The 17,371-nt window shown below is 49.7% G+C and overlaps 1 protein-coding gene and 1 pseudogene across 2 annotated transcripts in view; one reads left to right on the top strand and one right to left on the bottom strand.

Annotated features, from left to right (window-relative positions):
- The window catches only part of LOC127486733 (carboxypeptidase E), a 30,271-nt gene that overhangs the window by 7,019 nt on the left and 5,881 nt on the right, over positions 1–17,371 (top strand). The window contains 4 exon segments of the mRNA XM_070047263.2: positions 5,485–5,602; positions 7,408–7,590; positions 9,398–9,537; positions 17,013–17,112. Coding sequence (XP_069903364.2) covers positions 5,485–5,602; positions 7,408–7,590; positions 9,398–9,537; positions 17,013–17,112 — 541 coding nt within the window.
- On the bottom strand, positions 11,331–16,147 carry LOC149124915 (suppressor APC domain-containing protein 2 pseudogene; annotated as a pseudogene). Its single transcript, XR_016211692.1, has one exon. The product of XR_016211692.1 is annotated as a suppressor APC domain-containing protein 2 pseudogene (transcript).

The following is a 17,371-nucleotide window of genomic DNA, read 5'->3' as shown; positions in this document are numbered from 1 at the left end:
GTCCATAAAGTGAAGAATGCTGACAGAGTGAAAAGCCAGTATGGGAGAACAGTGTGATGGTGAAACTCGGAGACCCTGACTCAAGTTCTGGCTCCGAGATTTGCTGTGTGAACTTTGAAAGGTTACTTGACATCTCTGTGCTTCAGTGTCTTCATCGGGGATGTGGAGACAGCAGCAGTGTCCATCTCATAAGATGCTCATAGAGACTGAAAGAGTTAACAGGTGTAGGGCGTGAGGTCGGGAGCCAGAACTGTTATCATCTCCGTGTAATTTCTCAGCGCTTCCTGTTAGGGAGGTACTCAGGACTAGATGGACACATACTCACTCAGCACTGGTGTCTTCAAACCAACATTTTTTCAGTGCTGCAGAGAAGCTGAGCCCACAAGGAAGAAGCGCAGGAGGCAGCTCTCAGTTCCTGCTTGGTTGCCGCAGGCAATTCTTGCTCTAAGTGGGAGGGGGAAAGAGCCATTTCCCCACCTGTTATAGCTTCAGGGTCATTCACAAGTCCCTTGGCCCCTGGAAGCTGCCAGCTGGCTCACCCCTTAATCTGGCTTGGATGCTTGGTACAACCACACCCTCTCCTTGTTCCCAGGATTTTGTTTTCTGACAGTTCAGTGCCTGGCTCTGAATCGTCCCCAGGCCTGGGATCCCTTGCCTTTGCTCCCAGGTCCCCCCCGGGCAATGTCCCTCTGCTCTTGAGGATGCGTCCTGAGAAGCCTTGCTCTGTGTTCTCCAGGGCAGTGCTCACTGTCGCAGGAGCATTCCTCCTCTCACCGGGATTTGTTTATGTGGCTGCCTTTCTCCATGAGTCTGCATCTTACCCCCTTGTTCCCAGGGCCTGCTATGACTGAAGGTGCAATCCAGTCTCACAAGCAAATCTGAAAAATGTAGGATGTGAAAGTGCAGTCACGAACAATCCAGGCTGGGACACTGGGGAGAGGGTCCTCAGGCAGAGGGTCCCGGATTGTTGACCTAAATTCTCGACATTCTGCTGCCTGTGTTTAGGAGTCCTCCCAGAAACCTGGGCTCAGCCTACAGGCGGAGGCTGGGCTGCCTCTGGGCTGCCAAGGGCTAGGCTCTGGCAGGACCTTCTAAGTGAGTGACCAGAGCTTCCCTGCCTGGGAGTCACAGACACACTCGCTGCTTCTCAGCCCCCCCTCCCCCCAAAGTACCTTTTCCAGGGAGAGGGAGAGCTGGACAGGCGGAGGGCCAGCGAAGAGGGTACAGTCCTGTTAGTATGACTTCAGCAGAAACAAAACTCTGGCCTCAGACTTTCCCATCTTTGTCTTTGTTGAACCCGCCTTTGTTACATCTGAGAAGCAAGGAAAATAATTTCTGGCACCTGATATGGAAGAATTGTGAACTGAACTCATGTTGACCAGATGTTTGATTGGCAACTTTGTGCAAGTGACATTATTTCCAGCTTGCACCACCTTCTCCATCCCAGCTTTAACCGGGATAATATTTGTGTAATCTCTAGATATTTTTGTATTTCCAGCTTAGGCAATATTTGCTTAAATGATGCATGCTCATTGGTATTATTATTTTTTTTAAATATTTATTTGAAAGGCAGAATGACAGACAAAGAAAGAGAGAGAGAAAGAAAAAGAGACAGATTTTCCATTTGCTGGTTTACTCCCCAAATGCCTGCAATAGCCAGAGCTGAGCCAAGTTGAAGCCAAGAGCCTAGAACTCTATCCAGGTTCCCCCTATGTGTGGCAGGGACCCAAGTACTTGGCTTATCACCTGCTGCCTCACAGACATGTTAGCAGGAAACTGGATTGGCAACAGGGCAGGGAGTTGAGGGCAGAACTCAATCCCAGACCCTCCAAAATGGGATGCTGGCTTCCTAAGTGGTGGCTTAACCTGATTGTACCACAATGCCTATGCCGGTGGTATTCTTTTAAATAAGAACTTTTATTGAGGGGCTGGTGCCGTGGCTCACTTGGTTAATCCTTCGCCTGCGACACCAGCATCCCATACGGGTGCTGGGTTCTAGTCCCGGTTGCCCCTCTTCTAGGCCAGCTCTCTGCTGTGGCTCTGGAAGGCAGTGGAGGATGGCCCAAGTGCTTGGGCCCCTGCACCCGCATGGGAGACCAGGAGGAAGCACCTGGCTCCTGGCTTCAGATTGGTGCAGTGCCGGCCATGGCTGCAATTTGGGGGATGAACCAACGGAGTGAAAACCTTTCTTTCTGTCTCTCTCTCTCACTGTCTATAACTCTACCTATCAAATTAAAAAAAAAAACAAAACAAAACTTTTGTTGAAAAAAACCAAAAAACAAAAAATCAATGCCGCTACTTTTTCTAGATAAATGCAAATTAAAGAAAAATACATGGAAATCAAAGTTTAATCCCCTTCCTGAAACATAAAGCAAGATGTGTTTACTGTATACTGATTCTTCAGTAAAGCTGTTTATAATTGGGGGATGGTATTGTGCGTGTCTTGTGCCTTGTCTCCGTTTCCCCAGTTTGTCAGTAAGAATGTGGGAGTGTTAAGACCCAGCAGGGAAGAGACAGTTGGCAGGGATTTCATAAGCGTCACTATATATCCCCTCCCACTCCCTTCCCTTCGCCCCTGATACCTCTGTCTGTGTATATCACACCTAGGAATGCTTTGGAATCGCAAGGTTAGCTCTGCTGTTTGCTGGGCCAGCCTTCCCCTGTTAGAGATGCAGATTCCAGCTGATATGGCTCCATGGAGTCTGGGGTGTGTGCTGTGGCCTTGGTGGTGGAAGGAGTTGACATTCTCCACGAGCCCCTGGTGCTCCGGGGCCCCCCTGAGATGGGCCGCGAGGCCAACACTCTCCTGGCCCCTCTGAGCCTCTCTGCCTAGAGCTTCCTCTTGCTCTTCTTCCTGCTGGGTCGTTTCTCACCTGCTCTTGAACTGTCGGTCCAGCTGCCTCCCCTGTCATCCAGGCTCAGTGGATGAAAATGCATCCCATAATTTGTTGAGTTTATACTTACCTTTAATGGTTACCGTTGTGAAGAAACCTAAATCAAATGAGGAACTTCAAACAGTCCATGGAAAAATCAGGGAGCAGCTGTTTGGCCTAGCACCGTGCCTGGGTCCCACGTTGAAGTGCCCGAGTTTGAGTTCTGGCTCCTGCTGCTGGCTCCAGCTTCCTGCTAGCATGCTGGAAGGTGGCAGTGATGGCGCAGGCGATTGGGTCCTTGCCACCCATGTGAGAGACTCAAACTGTATTCCCAGCTCCAGGCTCCAGCTCTGGCCCAGCCCGGCCTCAGTTGTTGTAGGCATCTGGGGAGTGAACTGGAGGATAGGAGGTTTATCTCTCTCTGTCTCTGAAATAAAGAAACAAAAAAATTTTAAAGTTTATAGAAAAGTAGAGTTAACAGATATGTTTAATTTGGTGTAAAACTTTTGAAATCCATGCATAACCTTTTTATGGTATGTATTTTCTATACATTTTTAATACCACTCCTAGAGTTTCAACTTGTTTTGGGAGCCAAAGTCATCTAATGATACAGCCTAATATTTGAGCTGCATTTACAGTCTTTAAATGGAAGTTCAAAGTTAATGAAGAATTTATTTTTATTTGAGAGACAGAGACAGATGCACATAGATATTCCTCTTCAAACGCCCTCAGTAGCTGGGGCCGGGCTGGCAACTTAATCTTAGTCTCCTACATGGCTGGCAGGGAGCCAAGTCCTTGAGCCCTCACCTACTGCCTCCCAGGGTGCACATTAGCAGGAAGTTAGAAATGAGAGCAGAGCCAGGACTTAAAGCCAGGCACTCTGATGTGGGATGAGGGCCACTCAAGTGATATCTTGGCCACTGTAGCAAATGCCTGCCCCCAAGTGCAGGCTGTAAAGATAGGCCACAGCTGGTTTTAGGTTCCACAGTGGCTTGATCTTAGGGGTGTCTTGGTGTCTTCTCGGTGGGCCACTTAAATGTGAGGAGTTCTCAAAAAGTTCTTTAGGTAGCAAAGTTATGAGTAATTTTAATTTTCTTGTTTGTGACTATCTGTCTCCTCTACAGTTTGTGCAGTGAGCATTTGTTAATAGTGAGGGTAAAATCCACCAACCAGACAAATAGCAAAAATAATACCCTAATCTTTTTGTAACCAACATACAATAAGTTCACGAATTTTTGGAGTATGGTATGATAATACAGCAAACACATTGTGGGGTGATCAAATCAGGGTATCTACTGTTTCTCTTTCCTTAAACATTTACCATTTCTTTGCATTGAGAGCCTCTGGACTCCTTTTTCTAGTTCTTTATACAACATGCAATAAGTTGTTGTAAGCTATAGTCACCCTGCCATGTTGTAGAACATTACAACTTATTCTTCCAGTTAGCCATGTTTTGCTACCCCTTAACAATATCCTAAATCACCCTTTTCCACAGTTCTGAGTAGCACATGTGAAGAATAGGAGAGTTTTCTGCAGTGACGCTGACATACTAAGAGTAATGTGTGTCTTTGGATTGGAATCCTCACCTGTGTGGACTTGTGCATGGTATTTCACACCCCCCAGCATCAGATTCTCCCCTGGGAAGTGGAGCTCCCTGTCTTTGTATACCCAGTGAGGTGTTATGAAGTGCAATAAAATAGCATATATGAGAACTGTTCATAAGCCAAACTGGGATACACAAATACATGATCTCACCCTGACCAGCAACCCATATGGATGCCTTTAGAATTGCTGTCCCAAAGAACAGTACAGATCACATCTCCAGGGACAGCTTTTTTCTTTTTACCACAGAAATACTTGGAGTTTTAGAATCTCCCCCACTGCTATTAAAAGCTCATCATATAAAAGTATCAAGTTTTTGGCTCCAGATTAATTTTTTGGTATAATTTTTTCTCCTTTGTTTTGCTTCCAAGATATGAGGGGATGTGAATCATTCAAAAAACTCAACATGAATTCCTGAAACGTGTGCTTTTGTTTGTAAATTTAAGATGATCATTCCAAAGTAAACTGAGATTTTATAGTTACCTCTAAAATAGACCCAGACTAATATTCTTTTATAGGGACAGTGTTTGAAGTAGTAGAAGAAAACTGGAAAAATAGTAAGCCAAAGTTGGAAATAAAAATCTACCACGTGTTTGAAGAACCTTAGATGAGGAACTCTGCTCTGTAGGCCAACTGTTATCTTCTCTCCTTATCTTATTCTTAACTATTACGAGCCGAGATGCATGAGCTATGACAGATCAGCTAAAGCTGTCCCGACATTTGTAAGTGATTTGCAGGTTTGTTTTCAATTTACCAAAGAGAGAAAAACAGACAGAACTTGTAAAGAAATTTAAGTGCTATTGAAATATTTTTTATTATACATCTGAGAAAGATAGATATGGGGGCTGCTGCTCTTACAGGAAACTTTTCCAATGAAAACAACCGCAAAGTGGTTGAAATAGGACCAGGTTCCAGTTTTTTTTCTTGACCTTTCCTATGTCTTTGCTGTCATGAGAGCGTACCAATGACTCCAATTCATAGTCCTTTTCCTCTCCAATCTTTCATATAGCTTGCGCCTGAGACCAAGCCTGTCATTCACTGGATTATGGATATTCCTTTTGTGCTCTCTGCCAATCTCCATGGAGGAGACCTTGTGGCCAATTATCCCTACGATGAGACCAGGAGTGGTAGGTATTCTTGCCTGTCCAACTGGTTCATGGTTTGCAATGACTATGCTCAGTGAGGGTATATAGGATGACTTGTGTGATACTCTTTTAGATAACCAGTCATTAAGTGATAGACATACGTATTGTTTAACAGGAACATCCCCTAATAATTTCATTTAGCAGTGGCACATCTGTTGGACATAAAAAGACTGTAATGTTTTTTCAAAGCTTAGGTGAATAGAAACAGGATTTTTTTCAAAGGTGTATTTGTTTAACTTGAGAGGGAGAGGAAGAAGGAGAGGAGAGGCAAAGTGGCGGAGGGGAAGAGTGAGTGAGTGAGAGAGAACCTTCCTGTTCACTGGATCAGTTCCAAATGCTTGCAACAGGCGGGACTGAGTGAGTGGCTGGGGCAGAGCCAGGAGCCAGGTGTGCAAGTTCAGTCTCCCACGTGGGTAGCAGGAACCCAATAACTTGAGAGATCAGTGCAGCACTGCTGCCTCCAGTGTCTGCATTGGCAGGAAGCTGGAGCCAGAGCCAGAGTTGAACTCGGGCATTCTGATGGGGCGGCCTGTGTTCCAATGGCTAGGCTAGATTCCTGCCCCCCGCCCCCAAACATGATGCCGATAGAATACTTCTGAAAAGAAAAGAAGACAGAAGTCACAAAATTGGGTCGCTCCTGGTCACTGGTAAAAGGGAGCGATTACAGAAATTACATAGGCTTGTGCGCCAAGGACTTCCATACAGAGACAGCCTCCTGGTGCCTGGGCAGGGCGCCATGACTCTGTGTATCTTGGTGTGCGCTTTTTCTGGGGATGCCAGGAAGGGGAACTGTTGCTTGGTCTCCTCCATGAGTTTCAGTTGCACCTCAGGTAGCGCAAGCTTTAGCTAGTTATTTCAGCTTATTTTTTCTTGCTCCAGGAAGTTTCCCGCATCGTATCCATTCCTGGGGACCTTGAAAGAGTTAGCGCTTTGTAAACATGCGATGATGCTTTTAGATATCGGGAAGCTTTGGGAGTTGAAGAAAGGTTAGCGAAACAAAATTGTTAAATAAACTTAGAAATTTTGTGGCTTGTCAGGAGCTGGGAAATTTGTAGGCTAGGAATACAAGAGGAGCTCCAAAAACCTCAAAAAACTCCAAAACGTGCAATTGAAAGATAAGTTTATAGGAAGTTTGGAATCCATGCATAGTTTTCACATAATACAGTTTTCTGTGAACCTTTTGAAGTCCCCTCATATTTTATAGTACATAAGTAAGAATTCAAAGCATAAAATTAATATGATGTATTTCTTCAATGTACATAGGAGATTTAAAACGAAATCTAAAGTAGAATACTGAATAGCTTGTGTGAGAGTGGTTCATAGAGTCAGTGAGGTTTGTGCAGGTGCATTTTTAAATAACATTTAATCAGCAGGATTGTCTCTGTTATCCTTACCTGAGTAAGAGTTCATGGGAAATGCATATTATGGGAAAACTATGGTTGCAAAATTTTTTTGCACCACAGTAACCTTATTCTTTAATTCCATTTTTCATGAACTTTTTGAAGTCCTGTTTTATGGCCTTATCAGATTTTCTTGTGAAGTTCCAGTTAGTAAGTGGCATATGCATTCTATCCAACTTCTCCATGGCAGTGCTAGGAGTGGAAGTTACAGAACCTAAGCACAATGGGTAATAGTTTAGTACTTAACCCTTCACCCCATTTCCCCTAGTGACATAGCTGGAAAAAAAAAGTACCAGTAAAAACTCAACACGGAATTGCTCCTTGGAAAAACAAGCAGGGTATTTTGATCAGTGTCGAGTCCCTTCATCTTGAGAATTATTTTTTCAGGAAGTGCTCATGAATACAGCTCCTGCCCAGATGATGCCATTTTCCAAAGCGTGGCTCAGGTGTACTCCTCTTTCAACTCAGTCATGTCTGACCCCAACCGGCCACCCTGTCGCAAGAATGATGATGACAGCAGCTTTGTAGAAGGCACAACCAACGGTGGTGCCTGGTATAGTGTGCCTGGCGGTGAGTTTCCATTCTGATCTTTGTTTATGTGGTGGTTGCTTATTGACAGTTACCACTGAGAGTCAGCCATTCATCCTCCTCCATTGTTATAGAGTACATTGAATTTACAGTTCTACCAATAAATATCCTGTCTATTTTGTGCAAATTTTTTGGTAACTAAGGCATACTTTTTCATGATACCTGTTTTCCATGAATTTTTTTCTCATTTGAGAGACTGAGAGAGATACAGACAACAAAGCTCCCATCTGCTGGTTTATTCCCCCAAAGCCTGCAATGGCCAGGGTTGGGTGGTTGCTGAAGCCAGGAGCCAGGAACTCAATTCATATCATCCATGTGGGTGGCAGGGACCCAACTACTTGAGCCATCACCTACTGCCTCGTAGGGTGCATATTAGCAGGAAGCTGTAACGAGAAGCAGTGCCAGGATTTGAATCCAGAAACTCCAATATGGGATGCGGTTGTCCAAATGAGCAGCTTAACTGCCAGGCTAAATGCCCACTCCCCCATGAACATTTTGCAGACCCCTCCTATGTAGCATCGAGCCTCCCACTCCATCAGGGATGTACTGTGATATTGGGGATTCAGGAAAGGGATAATATGTCAATCGTCGCACACGACTCTCCAAGGTCTTCCCTGATAGAAAGGTGAGCTTAGTGTTCATGTGTCCAATAGGAGAAGACATCAAAAAGTTCATGGAGGGGCTGGCGCTGTGGCTCACTTGGTTAATCCTCTGCCTGCGATGCCGGCATCCCATACGGGTGCTGAGTTCTAGTCCCGGTTGCTCCTCTTCCAGTCCAGCTCTCTGCTGTGGCCCAGGAAAGCAGTGGAGGATGGCCCAAGTGCTTGGGCCCTGCACCCGCATGGGAGACCAGGAGAAAGCACCTGGCTCCCGGCTTCAGATCGGTGCAGCGCCGGCCATAGCGGCCATTTGGGGGGTGAACCAATGGAAGGAAGACCTTTCTCTCTGTCTCTATCTCTCATTGTTGATAACTCTGTCAAATAAATAAAAAATAATAAAAATAAAAATAAGAAGTTCATGGAAAACACAATACTAATTTGAAAATTCTATCCATGAACTTTTCTTTTTAGATAGAGATGATTTATTAATTATTTATTTGAAAGGGAGAAAGAGGCAGAGAGAGAGAGAGGGAGGAAAGGCGGGAGAGGTGGGGGGAGGGGAGAGAAAGAATACGAATTTCCCATCTACTGGTTCACTCCTCAAAAGCCAGCAACAGCTGGTGCTGGGCCAGTCCAAACTGCAAACTCAATCCAGGTCCTGCATGCAGGTGGCAGGAACTCAAGCACTTAAGGCATCACCTGCTGCCTCCTAGGGTGTACATTACTAGGAAGCTGTAATGAGAAGTGGAAGAAGGACTCAAACTCAGGCAGTCCAGAATGCGATGTGAGCAAACCAAGCGCCATCTTTATAGCTGCACCAAGTGCCCACCCCTCCGTGAACTTTTTAAGGTTCCATTGTACCTTAGTAGGAATTGAATCTTTTACCTTGTTGTCTTTCTTGAAGCCCATTTCAGAAGCAGGGAATGTGGGTAACACCTGCCTTAGCACCCTGCCTCAGCAATGCATTAAGCTAAATGATCGCTTAAGAACCTAGGAGAGATGGTGCTTTAAGGGTAGTGACTGTCTTTTCTAAGTGTGTTTTTCAATACTGATGGTAGGAAGTTTCCTACAAACTTCCGCAAATGCACCAGTTGGTGTATCTTTTGCTTGGCCCTCAAGGTGGCAGAGTGGCCTGTGTAGAGTTTTAATCACCATGAGAGTATTTGATTTTCCATTTGGTGCTTTGGCAGGGATGCAGGACTTCAATTACCTCAGCAGCAACTGTTTCGAGATCACGGTGGAGCTCAGCTGTGAGAAGTTCCCACCCGAGGAGACCCTGAAGAGCTACTGGAAGGATAATAAGAACTCCCTCATCAGCTACCTTGAGCAGGTAAATGCAGTCCTCAGCATGCAATGGGAGATTCAGGAGCATTTACACTGGTGTACAACAGTCTCCCAAGAGGTGTTCAGTCCGAGGCATCCATCTGCCCCAGAATGAGGCTGTCTTATTTGGAAGACAGGTGCTGGCCATGGGTTAATTAGGCTTTCACTTGTCATAGCTTTTGTGCTTCATGACTATTCACTGAGAATGTCTACACAGGAGAGTTGTGGAGAAGTGAGGTAGAACCTTGTTTTCATCTGTATTATTCGAAACGAGCAATCCCGGACTCTCACCTTCCCTGAGCCCCTTCGGTGTGTGGCATCCCAGGAGGCCAGGGGCTGAGTAGGGAAAGTGAGGCCCACAGAGTGCACTTAACTCTTGAGCTCATGCAAGTGTAGCAGCAAGACTGCGGGTGAGTTTGTTCTTGACCGTATGTCCTGCATCCCTTGCTTGTCTCAGCCTAGCTCAGCTGCGTCATGGGTAATCACGATCATGGCAGCTTACACTGGCTGGGCACTTACTGTTTCCCAGTCATTATCCTAAATGACTGGCATGTAACAATAGTGGCACTTTGTCCTCATGACAACCCTATGAGGGAAGTTACATCAGTACTACCACTACCACCACCTCCACCACCACTACCACCACCACCATCACCTTCCTCAGTGTGTGAATTAAAGATGAAGAATCAGCTACACAGGGAGGTTACACAGGGAGGTCCTTCAGTCGGAATTTGAATCCAGAATCACTGTGCTCTATGCCTCTTATGACATAACTGGGACAGTCACCAGAGAGTCACTGATGCAGCCCTTCTGGTGAGATCCATGTAGAATCGCAGAGGTTCTCATCCTCTGCCAGCACTTCACTGCTTAAGACCGGGACAGCCCCTCGCTGCCTCACTCCCTGTACAGGATGTGACATTGGTATTGGGCAGGGGCAGTGGAAGGACGTAGACGCCATTCCTTGCCTGAGTGCCTAGACAATATTTGAATTCCGTTCTGAATGTGGTCATTTACACCCAAAGTCCAGTAGAGTGATGTCAACATCCATGACAGCAGAAACACACATTTATTAAGCTAATCTGATATGAACAAAGGCTGTTAATATTTAGTCACTTACATATACACATGTGTTTGTATAAACATATATATATATAACCAATTCATTTTTCAAAAATCAAAGTCAGCTTAGCAACTCTTCTACACGTGTCAAACATCCGTACAGCCCTACTAACAAGGACTATCATGGACTAGAGCCACTGGAATGGACCCGATTACAGAATGCCCATTCCACAGGATTTTTTTTAAAGCTTTTATTTATTTATTTGAGAGGTGGAGTTACAGACAGTGAGAGGGAGAAACAGAGGGAGAGGTCTTCCATCCATTGGTTCACTCTACAAATGGCCGCAATGACTGGAGCTTTGCTGATCCGAAGCCAGGAGCCAGCTGCTTCTTCCTGGTCTCCCACATGGGTGCAGGGGCCCAAGGACTTGGACCATCTTCTGCTGCTTTCCCAGGCCACAGCAGAGAGCTGGATTGGAAGAGGAGCAGCCGGGACTCGAACCGGCGCCCAAATGGGTTGCCAGCGCTGCAGGTAGAGGATTAACCTACTATGCCATGGCGCTGGCCCCATTCCACAGGATTTTTTCAGTCAGGGGATTCCTGTTGCAAATTAGCATAAAAATATGTTTGAACCACAAAAGCTAAGGATAAGTAGCCATGTTCCAAACCCAAGATCAGGTTTGGTGGGAACCCTATAGGTCTTCTTTGAAGACAGCTGTGTTTAGATGGATTTTCTTTTTTTTTTTTTTTTTTTTCACATTGAAGTCTCTTTATTCCTTTAGGTGTATAGAATGGGGTTACTATCCATCCTGTGTCCGCACCCACAAAGCCTCCCACTGCCCTTGGCCAGGCGGTTCCTCCGGGCTCTGAGCTCCGCTGCCTGCCTTGGAGCGGGGCCTGCACAGAGCTGGGGGCGGGGGCTCAGGTCCCTCTAAAGCAGGGTGGTCCGCCCAGCCCTGCCCGTCCAACCACAGCAGGGAGTCTCAGCCGGCAACTTTGTTACAACACCCAGGCGCCTGGGCAGGGGGAGGGCACCCCACACACAGCCCGGACTCTCCCCAGCAGGGCGGGGCCTGTGTGCTTCTCCCCTGGGGACCAGGTTTCGGCCCGCAGCTCTGTGTGGGAGGGGCAGCCGGGGGTGCCTGCCCAGGTGGGCGGAGGCGAGCAGCACACGCACAGCCCCCAGCCGTGGCCTGACCTGTCAGGGCCGGGGTCTGCCCTGAGTGGGGCACAGGTCTTTGAGAAGGGGGGGCACCGGGTCACAAGGCAGAGGCCGATCTGGGGGCGCTCGTGGGGCTGGGGTCCTGGGGGCCCCGGCCGCAGGCACTGTGTAGGGACACCTTGCCCTTGGCCTTGGTGTGATTTGGGTCTGACCCTGGGCACCCGGCAGCTGAGCGGGAAGCCAGGTCTGTGGGGCCACCATGGGCAGGAGGGAGCCGGCGCCACACCTGCCAGGGCCTAGCCTCCGAGGCGGGGGGTTCCAGGGGTGGTCCCCACACCACGGAGCTCTGGGGTGACCTTGACTGGCCATGGGCAGTGGGACAGGAGTGACGGTGGCGGGGGGCCCTGCCCAGCTGCTTCCTGTCCTCTCTCTGTGCACAGCCGGGTGGGGGGACTCTGCCCAGGACCCTCCAGTGGTGGGGTCCTTCGGTGGTGACCACAGGTAGCCGGCGGCAGCGTCCTGCCCAGGGGGGACGAAAAGTGGAGCTGATTCCTTCTCCACCTCTGCCAGGCAGGGACCCAGACCCCACCCCTGAGCCCCTCCTAGCTCTCCATCTGCTCCCATCAGCGCCTTCCCTTGAGGGAAGTAGCCCTGGACCCAAAGGGACACGGCGGGCTCTCCGGCTCTCGGAGGCCACTCCACCCTGGCTGCCACAAGGGGGCGCCAGGGGCACGAGCAGCGCTCACGCCGCGCCCTCTGCTGGCCACTGTCCGAAGTGCAGCCGGAGTGACCAGGGCCTTTCTCTGCGGATGCAGCAGCCCAGGGTCAGGGGAGGGAGAGCACCGGTCCTCGTAAACGTGGGGGCAGGGCTGCCTGGTAGCCGGTACTGCGAGGGGACCGCACTGTCCGCCGACCGGGCATGGCAGCCCCACCCAAGCCAGCTCCAAGTCCGCGTCCTGGCCTGGCCGCTAGATGAAGGTGGAGTCCAGAGGCCCCGCGTCCTGCTGGCTGAGCGCGCGGGCCTCAAACAGCTGCTTGATGAGCGCGGACTTCTCCTGCTCCAACTGCGTGATGCGCTCGCTCTTGTCGGTCACCTCCTGCGTGAGCAGCCGGTTCTGCTCCTTCAGCATGAGAATGGTCTGTTGCTGCCGGCCAGGGGCCGGGGGCGAGGTGGACGCCAGGGCTGGGCACTGCGGCCCCAGGGAGGACGTGGGCGGAGCCCTGCCCGCACAGGCCGCGGCCAGCAGCTCCCCCAGGCACCGGGCCACCTCCTGCACCTTGGGCAGCAGCTGCCCCAGGGGGCGGGGCCCCCCTGCAGCCCCAAAGTCCAGGCTGCAGTCCACGCCGTTGGTGATGGTGTGCCTCCGACGCTCCCCTCGGGCACGGGGTCCCCGCCGGCTGTCCCCTGTGCCCGCCTGGGGGGCCCTGCAGGCCGCTGCACCGGCGTCTGCGCTCCTGCTCCGCTCCAGCGCCGCGCCCTGGGGCCGCTCCGGCTCCGCGGGGCAGGGCGCCGCCTCCGCCGGGCCGCACGGCCGCTCGGGGCTCCGCGGGCCCTGGGGCAGGGGCCTCCTCTCCAGCACGGTGCGCGGCTCGTCGGCCGGAGCGAAAGCCAGACGCTGCGGCGGCGGCGGCGGCGGCGGCCGGGCCGGGGCGCGCGCGGGGCCCCGCGGGCCGCCGTCAGCGCTCAGCAGCGAGGCGCGCAGGCCGGCCACGAAGCGCTCGAAGGTCAGGTAGCCGCTGGCCGGGGCCACCTGGCGCAGGCCCTCGAGGACGCCTCGGGGCAGCTCGCGCGCGTCGGCGCCCTGCCAGCGGGACTCGATCTCCCGCAGATGCACGCAGCCGCGCCGCCGGTCGTCCAGGATGTCGAAGAGCGTGCGCAGGCTCTGCAGGAAGGCGCGCGGCAGCCCCTCGGTGCTTGGCCCGGGCGCGGGCGCGGGTGCCGGCGCGGCGGGAGGCTCGCGGCCCCGCTCGGCCGTCGCGGCCCCGGCCATGGGCGCGGGCTCCTTCCCCGCGCGCGCTGCCCGACCGACGGCGGGGCCGGCCCGGCGCGCGCGGCCTAGATGGATTTTCTAAGATCAAGTTTAACTGAGGCCAGCGCCACAGCTCACTAGGCTAATCCTCTGCCTGCGGCGCCGGCACACCAGGTTCTAGTCCCAGTCGGGGCACCGGATTCTGTCCCGGTTGCTCCTGTTCCAGTCCAGCTCTCTGCTATGGCCTGGGAAGGCAGTGGAGGATGGCCCAAGTGCTTGGGCCCTGCACCCGCATGGGAGACCAGGAGGAAGCACCTGGTTCCTGGCTTCGGATCCGTGCAGTGCACCAGCCATAGTGGCCATTTGGGGGGTGAACCAACGGAAGGAAGGAAGGAAGACCTTTCTCTGTCTCTCTCTCACTCTAACTCTGCCTGTCAAAAAAAAAAAAAAAAAAAAAAGAAAGAAAGAAAAGAAATCAGCTGAAAAGAGGGATGAAGTTATGTACTCTTTTGGAAGTCACTTGGACAGAGGTTTGCTCTGTGATGCACATGACCTGCCCTGACACGGTGCTGGTGTTAGGGGTGCGAGCTGTGTAGCAGCAGATACAGTGGTCTTTTGTAATGAACAGGCTCATACAGCTGACACCATAAACACTACGTTTAGGGAATCCGAAGCTGATGAAAGATCAGGGAAGACTGCCAGGAGCTCTGCCTTGATGTGTTCTTGACAGTGGTGGTGACTACTGATTGAACACCTGGGCCTAAAATCTAGGCCGGGACCAGTTTGCACTTCATGGAAAGTAGGTGATTAGTGGCGCTAACTCTGGTTGGTTGGGAAGGAATCTCCTGCAGGGTTTTAAAGGAATGTTTGCAAGAATTGAGACCTGTGAAGCTAATTAGGTAAATGGTGTGCTGAGAAGTAGTGTCTCCCACTCAACAGCTTTGGAAAGGTCTATTACGAAGATTCTCAGGGGATCTTGCAGGACTGGTTCATGGGTACCTGTATCAGAATCATCTGAGTCCTTAAAAATGAATTTCTTGTCTCATGTGGAGTCACACTCTTTCAAAAACTCTTCTTTTTTTTAATGTTTATTTATTTGAAAGGCGGAATTAGAGAGAGAGAGAAAGAGCGAGAGAGAGAGAGAGAGAGAGAGAGACGCAGATACTCTATTCACTGGTTTACTCCCCAAATGTCTGCAACAGCTGGAGCTGGGCCAATCCAAAGCCAGGAGCTTCGTCCAGGTCTCCCATATGGGTGGCAGGGACCCTGGGGCTTGGGCCATCTTCCACTGCTTTCCCAGGTGCATGAGCAGGGAGCTGGATTGGAAGTGGAGCAGCCAGGACTCAAACCAGGACCCATATGGGATACTGGCACCACAGGCTGTGGCTTTACCTGCTATGCCACAGCACTGGCCCCTCAAAAACTCTTTGGGTGATACCTAAGTACATAAGAGGTTAAAAGCTACTGATACAAATAGTCCCAGCAACAATGGAGAATCTCTTGGATGCCTTTTAAACTGTGGTTGAAATGGAAACGCCCTAGAATCTGGGTAGAGATGATTAGAGGGGCAGGGGTCATGAACAGCCTCTCCAAGTTGTGAGTGAAACTTGAACTTCTGTGATTTCCTTTGCAAAAGCCATGCAGTGATAGTGTTTTCCAACCTGAATTCATGTGGGGTTCTGACAGCCCATAACCCTTCTGTTGGTATTTATTACTGCAGTGGAATCATTTAAACAGAAAAGTTGGCATATCAGAAAAAAGAATAAAGAAAAAATAAAATTGAAAGGATAAAAGAGAGAAAAATGCTGCCCACAATTGGCATAGTAGAGGGAGATGCTTTCAAAAAATATTTATTCATTTATTTGAAAGGAAGAGCATTGGAGAGAGTGATAGCGAGAGAGCGAGAGGGAGAGAAGGAGAGAGAGAGAGCGAGAGCGAGAGGAATGGCTGCAGCTGCCAGGCCTGGGCAAGGCTGAAGCTGGGAGCCTGAACTCCCTATGACTGGCAGAGGCCCAGGCACTTGGGCCACCCTGTGCTGCCTTTCCAGAGCACTAACAGGCAGCCAGGTCTGAACAGAACAGCGTGGACCTAGAAGAGCACTCCAACACGGGATGCCGGTGCCACAGGCAGCAACTTAGCCAGCGGCCCCTGATACTTACCTACTTACCAGGGTGTTGATTTGTACACTGTAGTAAGTCCTGTGACTTTACAAATATGAAAAACTTTATTTATTTATTCTAATCCAGAAAGTACTTCCAGGTCTTTAAGGTCTTTCTTTGACTCAGAACAAGATACAAATTTTCAGGAAGCTACTTGTCATTTCCTTTTGGTCATGCTTTGATTTTTTTTTTGCAACTTTTATTTAATAAATATAAGTTTCCAAAGTACAACTTTTGGATTATAGCAGCTTCCCTCCATAACCTCCCTCCCACCTGCAACCATCCCATCTCCCACTGCCTCTCCCATCCCATTCTTCATCATGATTCATTTTCTTCTTCTTCTTTTTTTTTTTTTTTTTTTGACAGGCAGAGTGGACAGTGAGAGAGAGAGAGACAGAGAGAAAGGTCTTCCTTTTTCCTTTGGATCACCCCCAAAATGGCCACTACAGCCGTTGCGCTGCGCTGATCCGAAGCCAGGAGCCAGGTGCTTCCTCCTGGTCTCCCATGCGGGTGCAGGGCCCAAGCACTTGAGCCATCCTCCACTGCCTTCCCGGGCCACAGCAGAGAGCTGGCCTGGAAGAGGAGCAACCAGGACAGAATCTGGTGCCCCAACCGGGACTAGAACCCGGGGTGCTGGTGCTGCAGGTGGAGGATTAGCCAAGTGAGCTGTGGCACTGGCCAAGATTCACTTTCAATTATCTTTATATATAGAAGATCAACTTAGTATATACTAAGTAAAGATTTCAACAGACTGCACCCACACAGATACACAAAGTATAAAGTACCATTTGAGTAGTAGTTTTACTGTTAATTCGCATAGTACAACCCATTAAGGACAGAGATCCTCCATGGGGATTAGGTGCACAGTGACTCCTGTTGTTGATTTAACAATTGACACTCTTATTTATGACATCAATCTTCATCTGAGTCCCTTGTAACTGACTAGTGAGATGGCATTGGTACATGCCACCTTGATGGGATTGCATTGGAATCCCCTGGCATGTTTCTCATGCTTTGATTCTTTAACACTCAGGATCGACAGTATTTCGCTAGAAAATAAGGAATGCTTGGCATGGAACATTTGGAAGGCCACTTATTACAGGAATGTTTTGTTTGTTCTTGACTTTGATAGATACACCGAGGAGTTAAAGGATTTGTCCAAGATCTTCAAGGTAACCCGATTGCCAATGCAACCATCTCCGTGGAAGGAATAGATCACGATGTTACATCTGGTGAGTGCCTGCTCTGACCTGGAGCCCAAGGTACAAAAAAGCCTAATTCTCATTATTGTAATTAGAATCTTACACTCCTGGCCTCCTTGTCTCTTTCCACTGTCTCTCCCTTACTTTTGACCTAGGCCCATTGCATTTGTGGGAGCAGGTCAGGCACAGTGAAACGCAGGGTGGCTGCTGTGCCTGGAAGTCGGGGTGCAGCAGGTGGTGCCCTTTCTTCAGCTGTGTCTCCCCAGAGCTGCCCAGGAAAGCAAGGGGA

This window comes from Oryctolagus cuniculus, chromosome 8 (assembly GCF_051225735.1).
Source record: "Oryctolagus cuniculus isolate XC-2025 breed Fujian yellow rabbit chromosome 8, ASM5122573v1, whole genome shotgun sequence".
Classification (NCBI taxonomy): domain Eukaryota; kingdom Metazoa; phylum Chordata; class Mammalia; order Lagomorpha; family Leporidae; genus Oryctolagus; species Oryctolagus cuniculus.
Note: the sequence above shows the minus strand (reverse complement) of the source record. Positions and strands in the feature narration are given on the sequence as shown.